Source organism: Balaenoptera acutorostrata, chromosome 15 (genome assembly GCF_949987535.1).
Source record: "Balaenoptera acutorostrata chromosome 15, mBalAcu1.1, whole genome shotgun sequence".
Lineage (NCBI taxonomy): Eukaryota > Metazoa > Chordata > Mammalia > Artiodactyla > Balaenopteridae > Balaenoptera > Balaenoptera acutorostrata.
This window is the reverse complement of record NC_080078.1, coordinates 71,024,501-71,042,920: the sequence shown is the minus strand read 5'-3', so window position 1 is coordinate 71,042,920 and position 18,420 is coordinate 71,024,501. Positions and strand designations below refer to the sequence as shown.

Below are 18,420 nucleotides of genomic sequence, written 5' to 3'. Positions count from 1 at the left end.
TTTCTCATCTGCTGACTATTTTGTGGGGGAATCAAAGAAAGCTGAGAACACTTCTATCTCCTGATTTACCCTGTGGGCAAGACCCACAACGTGGAGGGGTGAGTGAGGCAGTTTCCCTCAGGCACTCCAGGAAAGTTCCAGCTCGCCCGTCTCGCACGCGCTGGTCACTGGAGTGCCTCCTTGGGGAAGGAAGTGCAGCGTGGCAGAATTTATGCTGGACAAAGGGAAACTGAGTCAGACCTGGAGCCATCAGCCCTCTGGGAGGAGGGTACTGATAAGCTTGTCATTTGCTAAGGGAGGGTGGCGAATATGTCTTAAGGACTCTGGGGCCTTGAAGGAATAGGATTAAAGGCCAACTTCTAATGTTCAAAGCAATTGAATCTTGTTGGGGTGACGCTCAGGGCCTGTGCCAACGGGAGAAAGGGCCCCTGACAAAGCCCCTGGGGCGGGGACACACCAAGGCAGGACATCCAGGGGCACACCAGGCCCCGTTCCTGACCTGGCCCTCTGGAGGCCAGCTTAAGTCTTGGGGAAGCAGCTTTGTGCCGAACCTAAAAAGCAAATACTCGGGAGCTAGACCAGCTGAGTGTGGAACCCTGAAGCCCGACAGCTGACGCCGTGGTGGCTGCAGACACAGGCAGCAGCTCGCCGAGGACCCAACCGTGGACGACGGAGTGGGCAGCAGTGGCAGCCAGGGGTCACTGTGGGTGTCCTTGGGGCAGCTGCAGTGGCCTCCAGCAGGGAACAGAACCCCAGACTGACCCTGGAAGACCCACTGAGGACTCTCAGGCTGAGACAGGATTCGATCAGTTCAGCTGACATGGCCCGGAGGACGACCGCGTTCTGTTCCATGAGCTCGTTCGGTGGGGTGACCTGGTACTACTTAGCGTTGTTTTCTCGCCCAACAGAACCGAGGTAGTGAGAGATGATGAGCTCAAGCCGGGAGGCCAGTGAGTGTCTAGCCCTAGGCGCAGCCGTGGGTGATGACGTTCAGGTCCGGAGGGAGGCCCTGCCCTCAGCGCTGAGGACCACAGACCGTGGAGGGGGTCCCCTGACCTGAGCCCTATGCTCAGGCTGCAGAAAGCCCCTGTCCTTGTAGGCGGTGCTGTGTGCGCGTGTGGTGAGGCAGGCCACTCCCCACCGTGAGCCAGGACGTCCCATCCCCAGTGAGGGTCTCCCCCCAGTCCCCCCCACCACCAACACTGGGCCTCCTGGGTCATTCAACCATTGTCATGTCTGCAGGAATTCGAGGTGACGCTGATCTGTGCATTTGCTCCAATTTGCTGTCCTGCTTTCCACTAGGAAGAAGGATCAAGACACTTGCAGTGAAAGGCAAAGGCAGTCACCTGGCTATCGTAGGAGAGCCAGGAGGAGGTGTGTCTCAGGTCAGTGAGGCTGCCTGAGACAGCAGAGCCAGTAAAGGAGGGATGTCCTGGGAAAATGAAAGTGGTCTACACCCACAGCCAGGGAAGTCACATGACGGCACAGATGGTTCCTTACCCAACGGCCAGCACAGAACTTCTTCCGTCACTGGTTAGAAAAGCTTTCTTCTCCTGCCCATAAGACTCTGGGAAAACACGGGTCAGGAAAGCCTAGGTTAATTTCCACCTACCACCTTCTTGTCCGAGGGAAAAGACCATCCTCTGAGTCAGACCACAAAGCTCCAGGAAGAAAGCCAAGGGGCCAGCAAGAACCCGAGCAGGTGCGCTCCAGCTGATCTAGTTCAGAGACGACAGGAAACATTTTAAACTGTGATCCCGGTTCTCCAGGTGGATGGTACTCAGAGGGGGTCTACAATGGACCAGGACTGGCCCCAAATCTGAGAACTTGGGGAATGTATGTCTTGGTCTGATTTGTGATACAGAAAAGGGATGCTCTGAACTGACAACTAAATCCACCTTGGGCTTGTCTTCAAAAAAATCTTGGCCTCTTCAAGGCCAGCGACCATGCTTGGGTACCTACCTGCATTATCACACCAGGGTGGTGTGCCAATGACCATTCTACCAACCAACCAACCGATTACACTTACCTGCGTCTTTTCAATGACAGATCTTCTCAGGCTTCCTGGGCTGGCTTACTATGCCTGTCCCCACGCATCCATCAGGCAGGCAGCTCTTTTCTCTGTACAGCATAATTTTCAATCCACACCAGCACAGACCATTACAAAAATAGCCACAGGAAGGGAAGGGCAGGGCCCATTAAACCGTGTTCTAGGCACAGAGATTTTGTCTGCAAGCTACAGAGGCAACCAGAGTGGCACCCAGAAATGTACGTTTGAATGCTTTTTTTTTTTCTTTTTTTAAGGCGAGGTTTCTGCAGAACTGGGAAGGGGACTCTGGTTGCTTCCTGGTCACTGTGAAAGCTGGCTGCCCACGGAAACCTGGGCTTGCTCACAGGCAGGCTGCACTCCATGCTGCCACACCCTCAGTGGAAGAGCTGGAGGAGGGCGTGGCCACACACCTCCCCGTAGCCCAGAGGGAAGATCTGCTGGACCTGGGAAGTGAACAGAAACTCCTCACCTGCTTCTACTGCAGAATAACCACCAGGCAAGCATCCCTAGGTGACAAGTCTCCAGGCAGCAGCAGGCTTTGCCGAGCCTCCAGAAGAACACACAAGTTAAAGGGTAAAGGACATGAGGATAATTTATCTGGCAGTTAGTTAGATCTTAAAAGGGCAACAGAGCTAGCAAACGGCCAGCCCTACGCCCAGGTGCGGTCAGCGGGTTTGCGTGAGCTGAATGCTGGCTATGCTGAAGCACCTTCACGCCCACGGGCCTGAACCCCGGCCTCTGTCCTCCCCAACCTTCCATCGCCTTCCTTGGGTCTTCTCACCAGCTGGACAGAAACTGCCATTGAGCGCAGCAGTGAGTGACCTTTAGCACCCAGCTGCCTGTCCCCTGTGAGGCCGGCAGCTCCTTAATCCCTCGTTCCTTCCTGAGGGAAAGCATCCTGTGTTCTCCTTGCCTTTAAAGAAACCTCCATCACCAGAACAGGCTTTGCTCCGTCTTCTCCTCCCCACTCCCCCCACCCCGCCTCGCCCATTCCTGACGGTGCTTAACATCCCCAATCAACCCCTGCCAGCAGGGCAGGCAGCCCACCACTGCTCTGCTCTCAGATGCTTCCCTCCAAGGGTGGGGAGCGGGAGGAGCAAAACATCATTACGATACCATCGAGAAGGAAAATAACTCTATTTTTTAAAGTCCTTTTCAGAAGGAAAGCTTTTCCAATAAAATTTAAAATTTTTATTAACATTTAAATTATAAACCAAACGTTGGCAACCATATATAGACATGTTTGCTATGGACAGCTGACTGTGAGGTCATACTTTCAAATACAACTTCAGAATTAGTTTAAATAAATCAATACGTTTTCTCAGAAATTGTATAATTTCCTTCGGTTTACAGTCCATGATATGGAAAGTTTAATATGATGTTAAATAATTTACCGTCTATCCTAAAAGTAAGCTATAGAAAACTGAATCACTATTAGGATTGAATAACAACAAGGCTTTAACGGCTCAGTGGTTCTTCTGAAGAGTATATATAAATCTTGAAAAGGTAACACTGTTAGTTGAGCTGTAAAATCCGTAAAAATAACAGTTCTGCCACAGTGCAGATAAGTTCATTCATTCTGCTTCCTCAATCCCCTCACCAAGCAGCTTTCAGGTCAAAGTGGAAGACGTAGAAAATCATACATCCTATGTGAAGTAATGAAGATCGTGAGAAATAGAGTGTGCAAAAAATAAACTTTAAAATTCCATACTCCAACATCATGTACGTCTATTAGCAAACAGGATTTGATTGATTTCACAAATACTTGAGATCATCTCAGACAGCATCCCCTTGCACTGTCATCCGGCAGATTCAGATCCAAGGTCTTTCGATGCAACAGGGAAAGTGGTCTTCAGTCTGATTTGGGGTTCGCAGCCAGCCTGCTGGGGCTGCGGAGGGTGCCTTGCTGAGGGAGGACACGTTACTTGTGTGCAGGAGTTTCCTAACGTACGGGGACAGTGCCCAGCTTGACCTCTGCCTTGGTGACCGGCTTTTCCACTCTGGCCCCACTGGCGCCGATCGTCCTGACCAAGCTGTCGCCTTGCTGTGGATCTCGGGGGACGTGGCGTGAATGCGGGCACGTCCTCGCTGACCACGCGGGAGGAGTCGCCACCCAGCACGTCCAGCGCCCAAACAGGTCCACCCTGGTGAGCGGGTGCTTCAGGCTTGCGTCCAGGCCACAGGCAGGTGGCACCACAGCCCAGCACGTCCAGCCCCGGGGCCCTCGTCCTCCCATGGCCCCGAGGTGCTGCTGTGGCCTTGGGCACGTCGTCACTGTCCCCGCTCCAGGGGGCACCCCAGGGCTCAGCCTCCTCCGCTGGCCCTCTCGGGGTTAACCCTCCGCAGCCCAGCTGCCCAGTGCTGCTATGTTCCCACGCAGCCCCGCGTCTGTCAGGCTGGGTGGTGCTCCTGGTCGTGGGCAACGTGCCCTTGTGCTGTGTCCTCCTCTCCAGGCAGGCTCTGTGCTCCTCGGCCCTGGCTCCAGGGCCGAACTGCGGGAACACCTACCCTCCCTCCCTTCCCGGCTGTGGTTTTAAAGCTACAGGACTATGTAAACTTCGTTGCCCTAGCCCAGCAAAGCTGCTCCTCCTTCCCTCCTCTCAGGAATGTCAGTGGCCCCTCAGAGCCTCCCGTGCTGCCGGCTGAGGCAGCCTCTCTCTCTGAGAGGCTGCGGCCGTGGTCCTGGTCCCACAGACGGAAGGCTCCATCTCCAGAAGGCAGGGCCAGATGTGTGTGCTTAAATGCGAGACACAGTACAGTTTTTGCCTTCACCCAGAGCTGGGGCATGGAGGCCCCGAATAGTGAGTGATACATTTCATTAACAGCATGCTTTCCATCTAGCGTCCACTGCTGGAATCCAGGCTCCAGGTGGCAAGGCCAGGAAGGCTGCCACGCAGGCAGCTTTCTAGGAACCCAGTCCACGGCCCTCCGTGAGGTGCACAGCACCCGCTGCTCTCAACGAGGCTGGGGCACAGCTAGAGGCGGTTGTCTCCATTGACCCGAGTCCTTCGCGGGGCCCTGGACAGAAGGGGAGAGTGTCCTTACCAGCAGCGGGCCTTGCAGCCCAGGGGAACAGCCCACAGGCCAACAGGAGGTAGAGAAACCGAAGGCGGATCAGCCACTCCTTCCCGTCTCTCAGGCCCCCTCCTCCAGGCTGCACACTGGCCACCTCGCCTCTACCCCCTCACCTTCGTTCCCGACTGTCAAAATGGTCGGCGAGATGCTCCTGGGAGATGCGGAAGTCCTCAAATGGCTGCTGGTAGCGAGCTTCGAAGGAGCCTTCCCGGGCCCGGCCGTGAAACAGCTGGCCCGAGGTGTCGCAGCCCCGCTCCCGCAGGGACGCACCCCCAAAGGGACTGAGGTCGCCGTTCTCCTGCTTCAACAGGGGCAGATGCACAGGGGGTCAGTGGCTGCCAGGCCCCCGGTGAGGCTGGGCCCGGCACTTGCCCTGCCCCACCTGGCCGCAGGTACCTTGGCAGGGAAAACGTCGACCTTGACGAGCAGGGAGGCCAACTCCAGGTCCTCACTATAGTTGTTCTTCAGAGGCACCGCTCTGTATCCTAGGAGGAGAAAGCCTGGCCCTGAGCCCAAGGGGGAGGCGAGCAAAGCCCCCTCACCCACAAGCCAGATCTCGGGGGGGGCACAGTCTCTAGGAAGGGTCCTCACCTGTCTTCAGACCCTTCACCGGGAAGGTAGCCTGAGCTAGGAAGTTCTGGTCACTAAACATGTCTTCCTCATACACCACAAAGCGCAGGAAGGCGAATTCGGGGTTACTGATCTGGAAGTGGAAGGGCTTGGCTGGCCACATGGGGTTCAGTCCATTGTCCACTGCGAAAGCAAGGGCAAAAGGCCTCAGGCCACTGCCAGGAGAGGACGGATCACAGGTGCGGAGAGGCCTTCAGTGCCCTGGAGGATGAGGACGGTGAGCGGGGAGAGGAGACTCACCCACAAACTCCGTCTTCTGCTTGGTGCTGTCATACTCAGCACCGGCCACCTCAATCTCCACGAAAGGACACACGATGCCTCGGCCATTCTTCGGCAGATGCCGGGCCCCCAGCACCTGTAACGCAGGCGAAGATGGGCCCAGGATGGTCCTTCCAACTCATGCCAAGTCCCCACTACCCAGCGGAGGCAGCGCGCCCTCTGCTGGGCCCCAAGGACACTGCCCACCAAGTCCCTCAAGTCATCAGGGCTCTAAGAGCAGCTGCCGCAGCAAAAGTTCATTTGAAGAAGTCCTAGCCTTAACCAAAATTTTCACGTGAGTTTTTGCAATCAACTCCACACGAAATCCAAGTCTATTTTAACATGAAAATTTTAAAATTACTTCCCCCTAGAACAAAAAAATAGAGAGCTCCTCTCCAGGAGAAACCTGGCTCCCCCCATGCTGTCCTCACTCCTCCTCCAAGACTGCACAGGCCCCACACCTGAACCCCACAGCACCAAGCTGCCCATATCACTGCTGCTCACCGGGGGCCTCAAGGGCGCGACTGCAGAGCGAGCCCCGGGGCCTCGAGGGGCGGCAGGGGGCCTCCGTCTCACTCAAGCCCCGTTCCAGGAAGTAAGTACCGTCTAGCCAATTCCCGCCGGTGGGCCGCTAGCTCACCACTGGCACTAGCTTCCTGCCTGTCTTCTGCTCACTCCTGCCAGGCGGTGGCTCTCCATGGCTTGGCCTTACTGGATAGCCTGACTCCTTAGTGCCAATAACTGTCCACATTTAGCCAGCTGCCTCCAGCCTGTGCTGGTCAGAGCCCAGCCCCATGGGGGAGGCTGGTAGCTACACGCCCACCTCAGAAGACAGTTACATCTTCCTCGAGCTCCAGGACAGTCCAGTGCCCCCCGCCCCATGGCGTTAACCAGCACCCCGGCCTTGATGCTGGAATGAGCCCAGCAGAGCGTCCCCTTCCCACCTCGATGCAGATGGCACACGGCTCCAGCCCGCGGAGGCTGCTCTTGTCAAAGGGGTCGAAGGCCTCGTCGCGCATGATGCTCGGCTGCAGCACGTAGCCACAGTGCCCGCCGGCCAGGAAGAGGGCCTGGTTCATCTGCATAGGCTTGTCTGGAAGAGCCGGGTTACAGTGGACTCCAGCCCAGCCGCCCGGCAGGACCCCGCCCCACGGGCCACCTCCTCACCTGGGGTCTGGAAGTTGAGGGCCACCAGCTGACTGCCACAGATCCACATGGGCAAGGGGTCGTAATTGGAGGAGTCCAGCCGCTGGCCCTTGGGGTAGATGCGGGAGAGCTGCAGCCGGTTGTACTGGAGGAACTTCTTGCCTTTGGCCTTGTTCACGTACTTCTCAGCCTTGGTTTCCGGGAAGGACGACATGTCCCGGTAGCAGGCGCGTTCTGTGCCGATCTCTGGGCCAAACAGGGAGAGCGCTCACAGAGCCCACCCACCCGGGCGCTGCTGGGGGCCAGACCCCCGCACTGCCCCTGGGCCAGACCCTTACTCTCTTCGTCGAAGGGAACAGGCCGGCAGTAGACGACAAGCTCGGAGAGCTCCAGGGCGATCTTCTTCCTCCGCTCCATCATCTTCCCCTCAGTGAGCTGGTGACACACAGGCCCTGAGCCCAGGTGGGACCCCTCCCTCCCCACCACCAGGAGAGGGAAGCCCCCAGCCACCTGGGGCATGCCCACCCACACCTTCCAGACCCTACTGTCTGTCCCCAGTCTCACCCCAGAAACGTCCTCTCTCCTCCCTGCCCCTCCAAGACTTAGGAGGGTGGAATCCTCACCACCACCCGGGCCCCAGTGACACCCCAGGGCCCTGAGCTGGATGCACCCGCAGTGATGCTGTGACCATTCAGTACCCAAGCCTCCATCAGGCACATAGGCTGCCTCCCCGTTTCCTTGTGTCCTCGCTGGGGACTCGGGCTTATATTCTGTGTCCTAAGGACCGTCGTCCTTCCACCCGCCCTGGCCCAGAAGCCTCACCCCTTAGTTCCCCTCACTCAACACAACCACCTACTACTCGCTGTGGCCAGACTTCAGCTACGGAAGCCCATTCACAAGTGCCCCCGTCCTGTCCTCTGACCCCTGGAGGCCCACTTCCTTCCAGAAGGGGCTCCTATTCTCAGACTCTTCCTTCCCCTCTCAGCCCAGACCTCAGGATCCATCCCTTCAACCACCTGGTCCTTCCTGCCTTGTCCTTCTGGGCCCTGCTCTGACAAAATCCTCAGCACCCAGCCCTCTCGGCTTGGCTCGTGGGAGTCCTTTCTCCAAAGCAGCCACAGGTGTGTACTGCGGGCCTTCCACCCCACCCCAAATGACCAGGGTGGCATCGAGCAGGAGCTCCCACACCCTGGCGAGCACTTCCTCCTCTGTCCCAGGTTCAGTGGAAGAGCCTCCCTCCTCCAGAGGCTGGTCCTTCCGACCCAGCTTAGGCTCCGCGTTCTTCCACCATCCTGCCCCGCAGAGGCTGTGCCCTTGCCTTCCACGCTCTGTGATGCCCACTGCCATCCCACCCAGCCACGACCTGACACGGCTGCTACCAACTCCAATGGGCACTTTCAGGTTCTGACCCTGCCTGTCTGCTCTGCCGCCCTCCACACATCAGACCCCCCCGCCTCTCTTTCTTGAAACCTACATCCTCGAAGGTCACGCCCGGTTCCCAACCTATACCACCTCATCCCTAAGCCCCTGGGCACCCACTCCTGCTTCCAGCCCACGACCTGTCCTCTCACCTCTGCCCTTGGTATCCAAAGGCCCACTGAGCAGGGCCACTTGGACATCCCACAGGTACCTCAAACTCAACACACCCTCAACATGCCATACCGCTGACCACGTGTGTTTCCTCCGATCCCTGCCTAGCGGTGGGGGCGGGGGCTGCCCCACTGCTCTGAGGGCCACCGGCAGGCTCTCACCCTGGCATCGGCTGTCTGGGCCACCTCCCTGATCTTCTTCACCCAGTCCTGCAGCTCCTCCTGTGAGTCGGCAGCCACATCTAGGGACCAGTGTGCCACCGATGCCATGCTGATGGAGAAGACGAAGAGCCGATTGTTCTTGCCCTCAGGACGGATGGCTGGGAGGGAGGGAGAGGAGCGCAGAGCTGGGGACAGACGTGCCTGAGTCCCCACCCCGCACCCCGTGAGGAGGCGGCACTGCTCTGCCAGGCCTGCCTCACAGCTGAGGACGCTGTAGCCCAGCAATGAGTCGCCGCCACCCCCAGGCCGCGTGCCCCTCCCCACCCTGTCCCCAAGCCTCCGTCACACCCACGGACCAGCCCATCAGGACTGTGGGCGTCAGCTCGCCAGCGGCACCGTCCACAGCGCCTGCGTGGGGCGAGCACGCAGGGGTCAAGGCCAGGGGTGAAGAAGGGAGCCTGGGTGTCAAGAGGGCATCCAGGAATGGGGAGAGCTCAGGGTGAGGGCAGCCCTAGGGGTCTGGCCATCGGCTTTCTCCCTTGGGGCCTGAAGAGGGCCACCAGGGACTGCGGACCCTAAGGGGCAGAGAAAGGGCTGGGGGCTCACCTATCTGACAAGCCGGCACATCCAAGACCCCCCGCAGCAAGTCCCCCAGGGGGCTGTTCTCGTCCAAGTGCTGCGGGAGGCAAAGCCCACGGATGGTCAGCAAGCCCACTGTGCCCACACACGGGAAATGCATCTGACACGCGGGCGTGTGAACGCACGAGCGTGGCCCACGTTCATCAGAGACCGCGGCCACGGCGGGGCAGACGGGACCGCACGTGAGGGGCTGTGCGCGTGCAGGCACGCTGACCCTGCCCGTGGTGGCGTGTGCACAGGAAGGGAGTCTGGGGACGGGAGCCCCGTCCCACCAACGGGGCTCTGGTCTCACCTCCCTCTCAGGCTCCAGGGCCGCAGGGCTGACCATCTCCTCCACGTAGTTTGACGGGAACCACAGCTGCTTCTTCCCACCATAGTCACCACGCCACCTGGGGAAGCCACAGCATGCTGACACCTAGCAGCCACCCCAAACCCCCCAGAGGAGAGCAGCCCTGCAGGTGCACCTCGGGGCCCGTGCGGGCCCGTGCCGCCCAAGCCCCTCTCACTGTCCACGCCCCCTGTGCCCAGGATGCCTGGCCCTGCACCACGGGCTCTCAGCCGGCTCACCAGCCTCCTTCCTGCTTCTCCACGTTCTGGATAATGGCGCTCTTGGTGAAAGTCAGCTCGTCCTCTCTCTGGGCCTTGTAGTCGAAGAGAGCTTTGACGGCGCACTGCGGGGAAGAGAAGCACCGGTCAAAGCAGACAGGCCCTCCCACTCCTCTCCTGACCTGCGGCCTCACGTGTGCACGCACATGTGCACACACGTGTGCACGCACGTGCGCTGGGGCTGCCCAGCTGGGGCTCAGGCACCACCGCCAGTGACCCAGCCTCACTACCGTCCTCAGCCCGGGCCTGTGGGAGGCTCCAGGTCAGATGGGACGGGAGAGCAGGGCCTCTGCCAGGGAAGCTCCTCAGGGTCCAGGGAGAACCTTGCAAGCTCCTGCCCAGGGCCCCAGGAGCCAGGCCAGGAGGCTAGGAAGGGAGTGTCTGCGGGTGCTGAGTGCCTCCTCTGGGACTGGAAACCTTGCGGTGTGCCTGGGACCCCATCATTCCTCATCTGCAAAGTAGGAGAAGGAATCTTCTCCCAGGCTCCCTGGCTGCTGAGGAAAGGGGGTGAGGAAAAGGGCACAGCTCCTTACCCCTTAGAAAAAAGCCCTGACAGAGCTCCACAAGGTGAGGGAGGGAGGGAGGGAGGGGCAAAGAACACCGTCTTCTGGCCAGCATGCCCCACCCCCACCCCACTGCCCCCAGGGAGAAAACGGGGGTCACCGGGGAGCAGTCTGGAAGGGTCGGTGCTGACCCCCAGGGACGGGGCTGGGGAGGGGTCGGCCCTGGGAGATACACGGTCGTACACCAACCGCACACCTCTCACCCCCTCTCGGGCCTCGGAAAACCACAAACACCACTTCTCCCCGAAGGGCCCTGAGCAGAGAATGCAAGCCCCAGGCAGCTAGAGACGCTCCCCAGCTGCCTGCGCCCAGAGCCCGAGGCTGCACCTTGAAAGTCGGCATGGGGTTCGCCTCCACGTAGAAGCCGGGGTTGCGGCCTTCATACAGGGCCCCGTAGTCGGGCTCCTGGAAACAGGACAGAAGGGGCTTTGTTAACGCCCAGAGGGGAAAGTGGCTGCTGGCTTCCGTGTCCCCTCCTCTCCTCACCGGGCCAAGTCTGCCGCCTTCACGCACCTGGTCCGCCAGGGTCCCCCAACCTCAGGGGCCTGGCCTCACCCCTCCTCTCTCTGCCCTCGCGCCCACGGCTCCAAAGTCTCGGTTCCTGAAGCCCCCCTGCGTCTGCCCCAGGCCCCCAGCATGCTTCTCTCACACCCCAGCCCCAGCAGGCGGCAGCCCTCGCCTAGGCCACCCAGGTCCAAGGACAAGAGTCTCAAGTGGACCTTCTGCGCTGGACCCCTTCCTCTTCCCCAGGGCCACACCCCTGGCCCAGAGCCCTTGTGGCTCCCGCCCCACAGCCCTGCCTTCCTCCCTCACTGGTCTCCCTCCACAACCGTGCCTCTGTAGCCTACGCGCCCCTGCCCTGGGGACAGAGTCTGGTCTGCGCCAGCCCTGGGCAGACCCTCTCCCTGTGTGAGCTCTAGGACCTCCGCATCCCACATCCTGGCCCACGGGGATCTCTCTGCTTGGACGCCTGCCCCCACCTCTTCACCCAGCCAGCTCGTGCCTGTCCTTGTAGACGCCACTCAGAAGCCACTCCCTCCAGGATGCCTTCCTGGCTCCCAGCTGGGCTAGCTGTCCCTCCCAGCAGCACCGCAGCCCCCCGGGCCTCTCTGCTCCCCACATCCACAGCACCCTGGGACCGTCAGGTGCAGCCTGCCCCGCCCTGCCTCCCAGGCTCTCACCGCTGTGCCGATCTTCTCCAGCGCCTCCTCGTTGATGGGATAGCGTAGCTTCATCTTGCGGTACAGGGGGTGCTTCTCGTAGTAACTGACGAGGTCCACGAGGCTGTCAAACTCTGAGTTGCCCAGCATCACGGTCTGGCCCTCCTGCTGGACACGGCAGTGCTTGATCTTGCCCTCAGCCCTGACAAGGACCGAATAGCCACACAGGGTCAGGGCAGCCCGGACCAGGCGTGCCCGCACCGCCCCAGCCCCCCAAGGGCACCCCCTCACCGGAAGGAGATGGCATATGAGTTGGGCTCATTCCGTTTCCGCACCAGGAAGGCCCCGTCCCGGGGGACACGCATCAGCATGTGCTCGGCCTGCGCTCTGGTCAGGCTCGCGTGGTACCACCTGTGGACGGGCCCGAGTCAGCCCCGGCCACCACCCCCGGGGTTCCCGCCCCGTCCCTGTCCCCGTCCCCTCCTCACTCTTTGCTCTCGTGGGCGTTGGTCTGCGGGACGGGTTCTGAGAGGCGCATCTCAAATTCGTTGCAGCGCAGGGGCACCTGCTGGTAGTGTGTGATGAGGTCATAGAGTGAGTCGAAGACGAGGTTGTCTGTCAGGAAGAACTTGGGGGTCCCTGCGTCCTGCCGGGAGTGGATCCGGCAGTGCTGGACTTTGCCGTTCCGCCTGAGGGGACATGGGGAGGCAGTGAGCAGCAGGCCAGGACACACGCCACGCTCCACCCGCGGCGAGGCACCAGGCCTCAGGCAGGAGACGCCCTGAGGACGGCTCAGGTGGGGGCGGACCTCTAGGGGTTCCACACTAACTACAAGTGCGTGTGCGCGTGACGCACTGTGGGACCTGGCCACCCCTGCCAGCGTCGGATCCACGTGTGCACGCGCTGGGAGGGTTACCAGAAGGAGAGGGTGTAGTCGCCCACGAAGGTCTCGCTCTCGCGCACGAGGAAGGAGCCGTCGGGGGCCCCGGTCTCGATGCAGTACTCCGTGAGCAGGCGCTCAGCGATGTGCCGCCCGTCCCGTCCCGCCCCGAGCTTCCCGTGAAACCACTTCTCATTGGAGTGCAGCTCTGTGCTGCCACTGGCCTGCAAGGCAGAGGGCGACGGCAGAGACACTCGGTGACTCTGACCCCAGCCCGGCCCCCGGCCCTGGGCCAGCCCCTCACCTCCTTGGGCTCCTCCTCGTCCTCGTTGCCCTGGTCACTGCTGGTCTCCTCGGAGTAGTAGATCTTGCTACTGGTCAGAACGAAGTAGTGGGGATACCACTCCTGGAAAAGCCGGGAGCGAGGCCTGTGAACGGAGCCCCCTCACCACCCTGCCCCCCAGGCCCAGCCAGACCCAGCCAGGCCCAGCCCTCACATGATTCACGGGGTCCTCCAGGTAGAGGATGCCGTTCTTGATGGAGTTGCTGATGTCGTTCTCAGAGTACATCACGGACGTAGGCACCTCTTCATAGGCACTGCCCTCAGCCAGCTTCTTGTGCTGTGGGGGACAGGCCACGACGTGTCTTCCCAGGCCCAGGCCCGGAGCCCGACCTCCTCACCCAGGCCTGGACCCACAGCTAGAGTGGAGGAGTGGGGCTCCCAAAGCCCTACCTTGATGAGGATCTTCCTCTTGAGCTGGCTGGGTGAGGGGAGCCCATCAGCAGCAATGTCCACGGGCTTGGTGAGAAGCGTGTCCCCGAGCACTTTCTTGAAGTACTGAGCCATGTTCCTCTGCTGGGCGATGCTGCAGTGGTCCTCGATGGACAAGATGACCGGGTACCTGCAGGGTGGGGGACCAGCGCATAACACAGATCCTGCAATTCCAAGGGCTCACGGCTCAGACGCTGCTCACAGAGTGAGGTGTTAGGAGCCTAGGGCCCAAGGTCCTTTCTAGAGGGGAGCCACCGCAGAGAAGAGGCAGGCCCTGGCCACTGTGGGGGGTAGCAGAGGGGTCTAGAGAGGCACTTTCGGGTGCAGCAGAAACCAAGGGCTGGGACTGTTGCAGACAGGTGTCCCCAGAGTTGATCTCATCATGGCGGCTGCCCCAGCAGCAAGGAGAGACATCCTACACCCAAGGTCAGGAGAGGTGACAAGCAGCCTCCAAATTTAGCTACTGGGGGACCCCGATGACCCCCTCAGTGAGGTGGGAGAGACTAGTGACCACGTGTTGCGGGGAACAATAGAACTGCAGAGTGAGACACAAGGAGCACAGACAATTCTCTGGGTTGTGACGGGAAAGGAGCTGGCAGGACAATGGCCTTGCGAGCCCAGGTTAAGGAATTAATTTTTGAGGATGAGAAGAGCTTGACTGTGCTCCACAGGCTGAGGAGAAGGACCCACGGAGAGAGCAGGTGGGCCAAGCGTGCAGGAAGTGAATGGCTCGGGAAGGGCGGGCTCCAGCAGGTGGCAGGAGGCGGAAGGCAGGGAGGAGGGCAGCGCTTTCAAGGGGACCCAGGAGAGAGCTGGAGCCGAGCCACGCCACTCACTCTGAGGCCACAAAGGCATGCTCCTTGATGGTGTGCAGGACGTCTGAGAACTTGATCTTGGTGGTCAGGGTGTGTCCGTGGTAAATGACTGGCATCCCGTCTGGACCGTCCCAGCAGTCCACTGGGGAGCAAGGTGACCAGAGTCAAGCGGGCAGGCCTCCCCCGCCCCCCTCCCCCCGCCTAGCCCCCACGCACACTCGATGCAGCGGCAGCCCATCCGCAGGCAGCGGGCGTAGGCTTCCAGGGAGGACTCGCTGGAAAACTGGTCCCCGGTCAGGTACCTGGACAGGGAAGCAGGGCGGGGTGGTCAGGCGAGACCCACCTCCCGGGGTCGGGCATGGGCCAAGGGAGCCACTCACGTGTTGTGCGAGGAAGAGATCCAGTAGTGGGACAGGGGGTTGTTCATGGTGTCCGGGCACACGGCGTCCAGCTGCGAGTTCCATATGCTGTTCTCCTTGGAGAACAGGAAGGTGACAAACTGCCCAGGAGCAAATGCGAAGAGAAGAGAAGATGAGCCCCTGCCCTGGGCCACGGCACAGGGTGACATGGGAGAGAGTGCTCAATCCAGGTCGGGGGCACGACGGACTGCGGGAGGGACCCGGCCGGGCTCCAGCGGGCCCGTCTGCTCCCTGATTCCCTGATGGAGGCTGAGGGGCAGGGCTCACCTCATCCAGGAAGAAGTAAGGCTCCTCGATCTCTCGCAAGGGGTCTCGGAGGAAGCTGAGCATGAACTCCTGCACCTGGAGCCGGTCGACAGCCCACAGCTCCTGATGGGTGGGAGGGTGGGGCATGTGAGGGGCCTCCATCCCGTGGTGAGCCCAGCCCCTCTCAGCCGGCACCCTGGCCCAACCCCAGCCCAGTCCTACCCCCTGGTACTCGAGAAGGAACTGCTGGAACTCAGGAAGGGACACCCGGCAGAGCTCCGGCCGCTCCCCCGCCCTGCGGGAGAGAAGGGAAATGCCTGGCGGCCGGCTGGCTAGCGTGGGCCACAGACAATGAGGGGCCCCTGGGAAGGCAGGGCCCAGCTCCCGGCCAGCACAGCCGCCCGGAATGGGCCAGCAGGGCTCCCCTGCTCCCGCTGCCTCCCACCTGCATTGGGAATCAAACAGGGGAGGGACGAAGGGGCCCGGGGAGAACCCCACCTCCCCACTTCAAACCAAACCTCAGGGCACTGGCTTCCAGGAAGGGGAGGTCCATCTGCAGGAGACAGAACCAGGTCAGCACGAGAGCCCCTGGGAGGCCACGTGGGGAAGGGGCTCTCAGGAAGAAAGTCTGGGGCAACAGAAAGGGGCAGGCCTCACGAGGAGAAGAGCTGGAGAAATGGCACCTAATCGCCCCCAAGCAGGGCAGCAGGGCTGAGGCAAGCGGGGCTGGGGTGGGAGAGCAGGGCAGGGGCGGTGGGGGCAGGTGGCTCATGCACCGTCTTCTGGGCGCTGTACATGAGGCTGCGGTACAGCTGAGCAAACTGCCCGTAGGTGATGTCGCTGGTGCGCTGCTCCAGGTCCTGCGAGGCAGAGCGGGACTTCCCGTCAGGCCTCCCGCAGGGCTTGGGGCAGTCGGCCTCCCCACCTGCCTGCAGACGGCCCACCGGCCCTTACCGTCAGCCGCTCTCGGAGGAAGCGCATGTTGGGGACCCGGTAGTTGACCTGGGACAGCATGTTCTTCAGGTCCTTGGCTGATATACTGAGGAAACAAGGACATCGCCAGTGGCCTCACCCCACCTCTCACGACTTCTGACCTGTGGGCTGAGCCCACCTGGGGCTGAACAGGTAAACAACACTACTCTGGGACTTGCAGTCCTGACGGTGAGGCTGGCTCAGAACCATGGGGTAACCAAGGGAGGTCCCGTCCTTTCTCTGGGCCTCGGTCTCCTCAGCTGAGCAAAGGAAAGTCTAGGATTCTGGCAAGGAGGGGTCACCAGGCTCAGTAAAGTGGGTCAGGACGGGGAAAAGGGAGCCCATCTTTGGGCCGCCCTCCCACCAGTACCGCTCAGCCCACACGTCTGGGCCCTCAGCTCTCCCAGGGACAGAGAGAAGCAGCCACTACTGTGGGGCCTCCAGGCTCCTTCCACCTCACTCTCAAACTCCCCGAGAGAGGCAGGCAGCTCACAGGACTCCCGCCCACTGCCCCTGGGAGTCGGGGCCTCCGAGGGGAGGAGGGGGAAGATCCTTCTCAGCCCAATACCACTGCTGGCAATGGGGCACACTCCCGAGGTCTGATAGGGAAGCACCCCTGCCCAAGAATGGCACAGAGGACGATGCTGTGCCTGGCAACAGGATGAAAACGATTGGGAGAGGGAGGCCTTCTTTCCTGGGAGGTGGTGGCAGGGAGGGGAATGTGGGCACCCCTCCTTCTCTTGCCCAAGGGCCTGGCAGGCAGCACCAAAACTTCCAGAGGGGTCCAGCCCTGCCCTGGGCGGTCCTGCTGTCTATCAGCCAGTGCTGTTCAGCAAGCGCTTGCCTGGTCTCAGTCACCCAGGGTGGGGCCGTCAGGGTCCTCACTGGGCAGGTTAGGAAACTTGCTGCGTCATCAAGCTTTCCTTCTGTGGACTCCTTGCCATCAGCATTACACGCAGATTGTTACCACTCCCCCCAAAACACCTGTCTGCCCTGCTTCCTCTCCAGCCACTGCCCCTTCTCTGTTCCTCTTCACAGCAGTGCCTTAAAGGAGAGACCCAGGCTCCTTTTATTTCCTGAATCCCATCCCCACTGTCCACTGCCTGCCTCAAGGTCACCAACGACCTCTGTGCTGTCAAGTCCAAGGAGCACCTCTCAGTCATCCCCACACGTGACAAGGCCTGGCACAGCTGACCACCCCGCTCTTCCCTGGGCTTCCGGGGCTCTACACCCTCCGGTTTTCCTCTTAACTCTCGAGCAGCCACTTCCCTTGGCTGGCTCCTCTCCTCACCTCCCCAGTCCCCAGTGTTGAGCAGCATGGGCCTGGGATCAGCCACCAGCCTCCTTCTCTCTTCTTGCCAAGGTTACCCCCAGGCATCTCCAGCCTCGTGGCCTTCCAAATCACCTATGTGCTCCTCAGGTACCAGCTCCAGCCTGACTTCTCCCCTGAACTCGTTCTACGCACCTGCCTGCTCAACATCTCTACCTGAACATCTAAGGGCATCACAGGACTTCACCCACTCAAATCTGCACCTCCCACGGCCTTCCCCATCTCAGTCAATGCCAAGTCCACCTTTCCAGATGCTCACGCCAAAAAGCTTTTTACCATAAACCTCAACTCTCTCTCTCACCCCAAAATCAGTTAGGAAATGCTATTGGGCTCTATCTTCAAAATACAGCCCAGCCAAAATCCAACCCCCTCCTAATACCCCACCCTGACCCAGTCTTCTTCACCCAGAGCGTTAGAGTTGCTCCCTGAGTTCTCCACTCCACTTGCCCTGGACTCTCCAAGCACAGCTAGCAGTTCTGTGCAACTGAACCTGGGTCACATCATGCTTCTCTTCAACACCCTCCGTGGTGTCCACCTCTCTCCCAGTCAACGGTCCTTCTCATCCATCACCCAGCTTTTGTCCTGCACCTCTCTGTAGCCCCTCTGGTAGTCATACCATGGCCTCAAAGCCGTGAGCTTCAAAGCACCGCCCCCCCTACACTACAGGACACCCAGAGCCAGTTCTGCACCGCCTGTCTCTGCCCACAGTGGCAGGGCACGTGGCTTATTGTCCCTGGCCTCTCCCGCCAGCTCGCACAAGGCCATCAGGGGGCTTTCTGCAGGAAGCTCCTTGTGCCAGAACCGCCAGCCCACCCTGCTTGAGGCAGGTCCTCCGGTTCTCCAGGCAGCTGCCTGAAGGTGGGCTATTGCTCTGGCGGTCCCAACCCACCCTGCTGGGCTAGAGCCACAGCGCAGGACCCACCGATCCTCACGATTCCGGTCCACTGAGTAGAACTGCTTCCGCAGCCACCTGGAGGGAGAGAAGCCCGAAGTGAGGCCCAGGCTTAGGGAGGAGACCAGCAGGCAGGCTCTGGGCACAGAGGCCTGAGTCCCTGCCCTGCTCCCTAGAGCCCGACGCCCCAACCCTAACCACGTCTGGGGGGGTTCT

At 60.6% G+C, this 18,420-nt stretch overlaps 1 protein-coding gene across 2 annotated transcripts in view; it reads right to left on the bottom strand.

The window, feature by feature from the left end:
- Positions 1-3,226: 3,226 nt before the first annotated feature.
- Positions 3,227-18,420, bottom strand: part of PLCG1 (phospholipase C gamma 1) — a 35,350-nt gene continuing 20,156 nt past the window's right edge. Inside the window, exons 5-33 of one of the 2 annotated variants that reach the window (XM_057530206.1) lie at positions 18,235-18,282; positions 15,965-16,049; positions 15,787-15,870; positions 15,529-15,563; positions 15,233-15,305; positions 15,032-15,133; positions 14,726-14,844; positions 14,562-14,647; positions 14,367-14,487; positions 13,492-13,660; positions 13,256-13,378; positions 13,063-13,164; positions 12,795-12,982; positions 12,367-12,567; positions 12,170-12,289; positions 11,900-12,080; positions 11,046-11,123; positions 10,117-10,220; positions 9,842-9,938; positions 9,517-9,586; positions 8,911-9,068; positions 7,498-7,594; positions 7,181-7,405; positions 6,958-7,106; positions 5,996-6,110; positions 5,717-5,878; positions 5,522-5,610; positions 5,239-5,426; positions 3,227-5,068 (exon numbers count right to left, since the gene is read on the bottom strand). In XM_057530206.1, coding sequence (XP_057386189.1) covers positions 5,026-5,068; positions 5,239-5,426; positions 5,522-5,610; positions 5,717-5,878; positions 5,996-6,110; positions 6,958-7,106; positions 7,181-7,405; positions 7,498-7,594; positions 8,911-9,068; positions 9,517-9,586; positions 9,842-9,938; positions 10,117-10,220; positions 11,046-11,123; positions 11,900-12,080; positions 12,170-12,289; positions 12,367-12,567; positions 12,795-12,982; positions 13,063-13,164; positions 13,256-13,378; positions 13,492-13,660; positions 14,367-14,487; positions 14,562-14,647; positions 14,726-14,844; positions 15,032-15,133; positions 15,233-15,305; positions 15,529-15,563; positions 15,787-15,870; positions 15,965-16,049; positions 18,235-18,282 — 3,412 coding nt within the window. In that variant the 3' untranslated portion in view covers positions 3,227-5,025. The remainder of the gene's footprint in view (positions 5,069-5,238; positions 5,427-5,521; positions 5,611-5,716; positions 5,879-5,995; positions 6,111-6,957; positions 7,107-7,180; positions 7,406-7,497; positions 7,595-8,910; positions 9,069-9,516; positions 9,587-9,841; positions 9,939-10,116; positions 10,221-11,045; positions 11,124-11,899; positions 12,081-12,169; positions 12,290-12,366; positions 12,568-12,794; positions 12,983-13,062; positions 13,165-13,255; positions 13,379-13,491; positions 13,661-14,366; positions 14,488-14,561; positions 14,648-14,725; positions 14,845-15,031; positions 15,134-15,232; positions 15,306-15,528; positions 15,564-15,786; positions 15,871-15,964; positions 16,050-18,234; positions 18,283-18,420) is intronic. The other variant, XM_057530207.1, reaches the window with a different exon arrangement.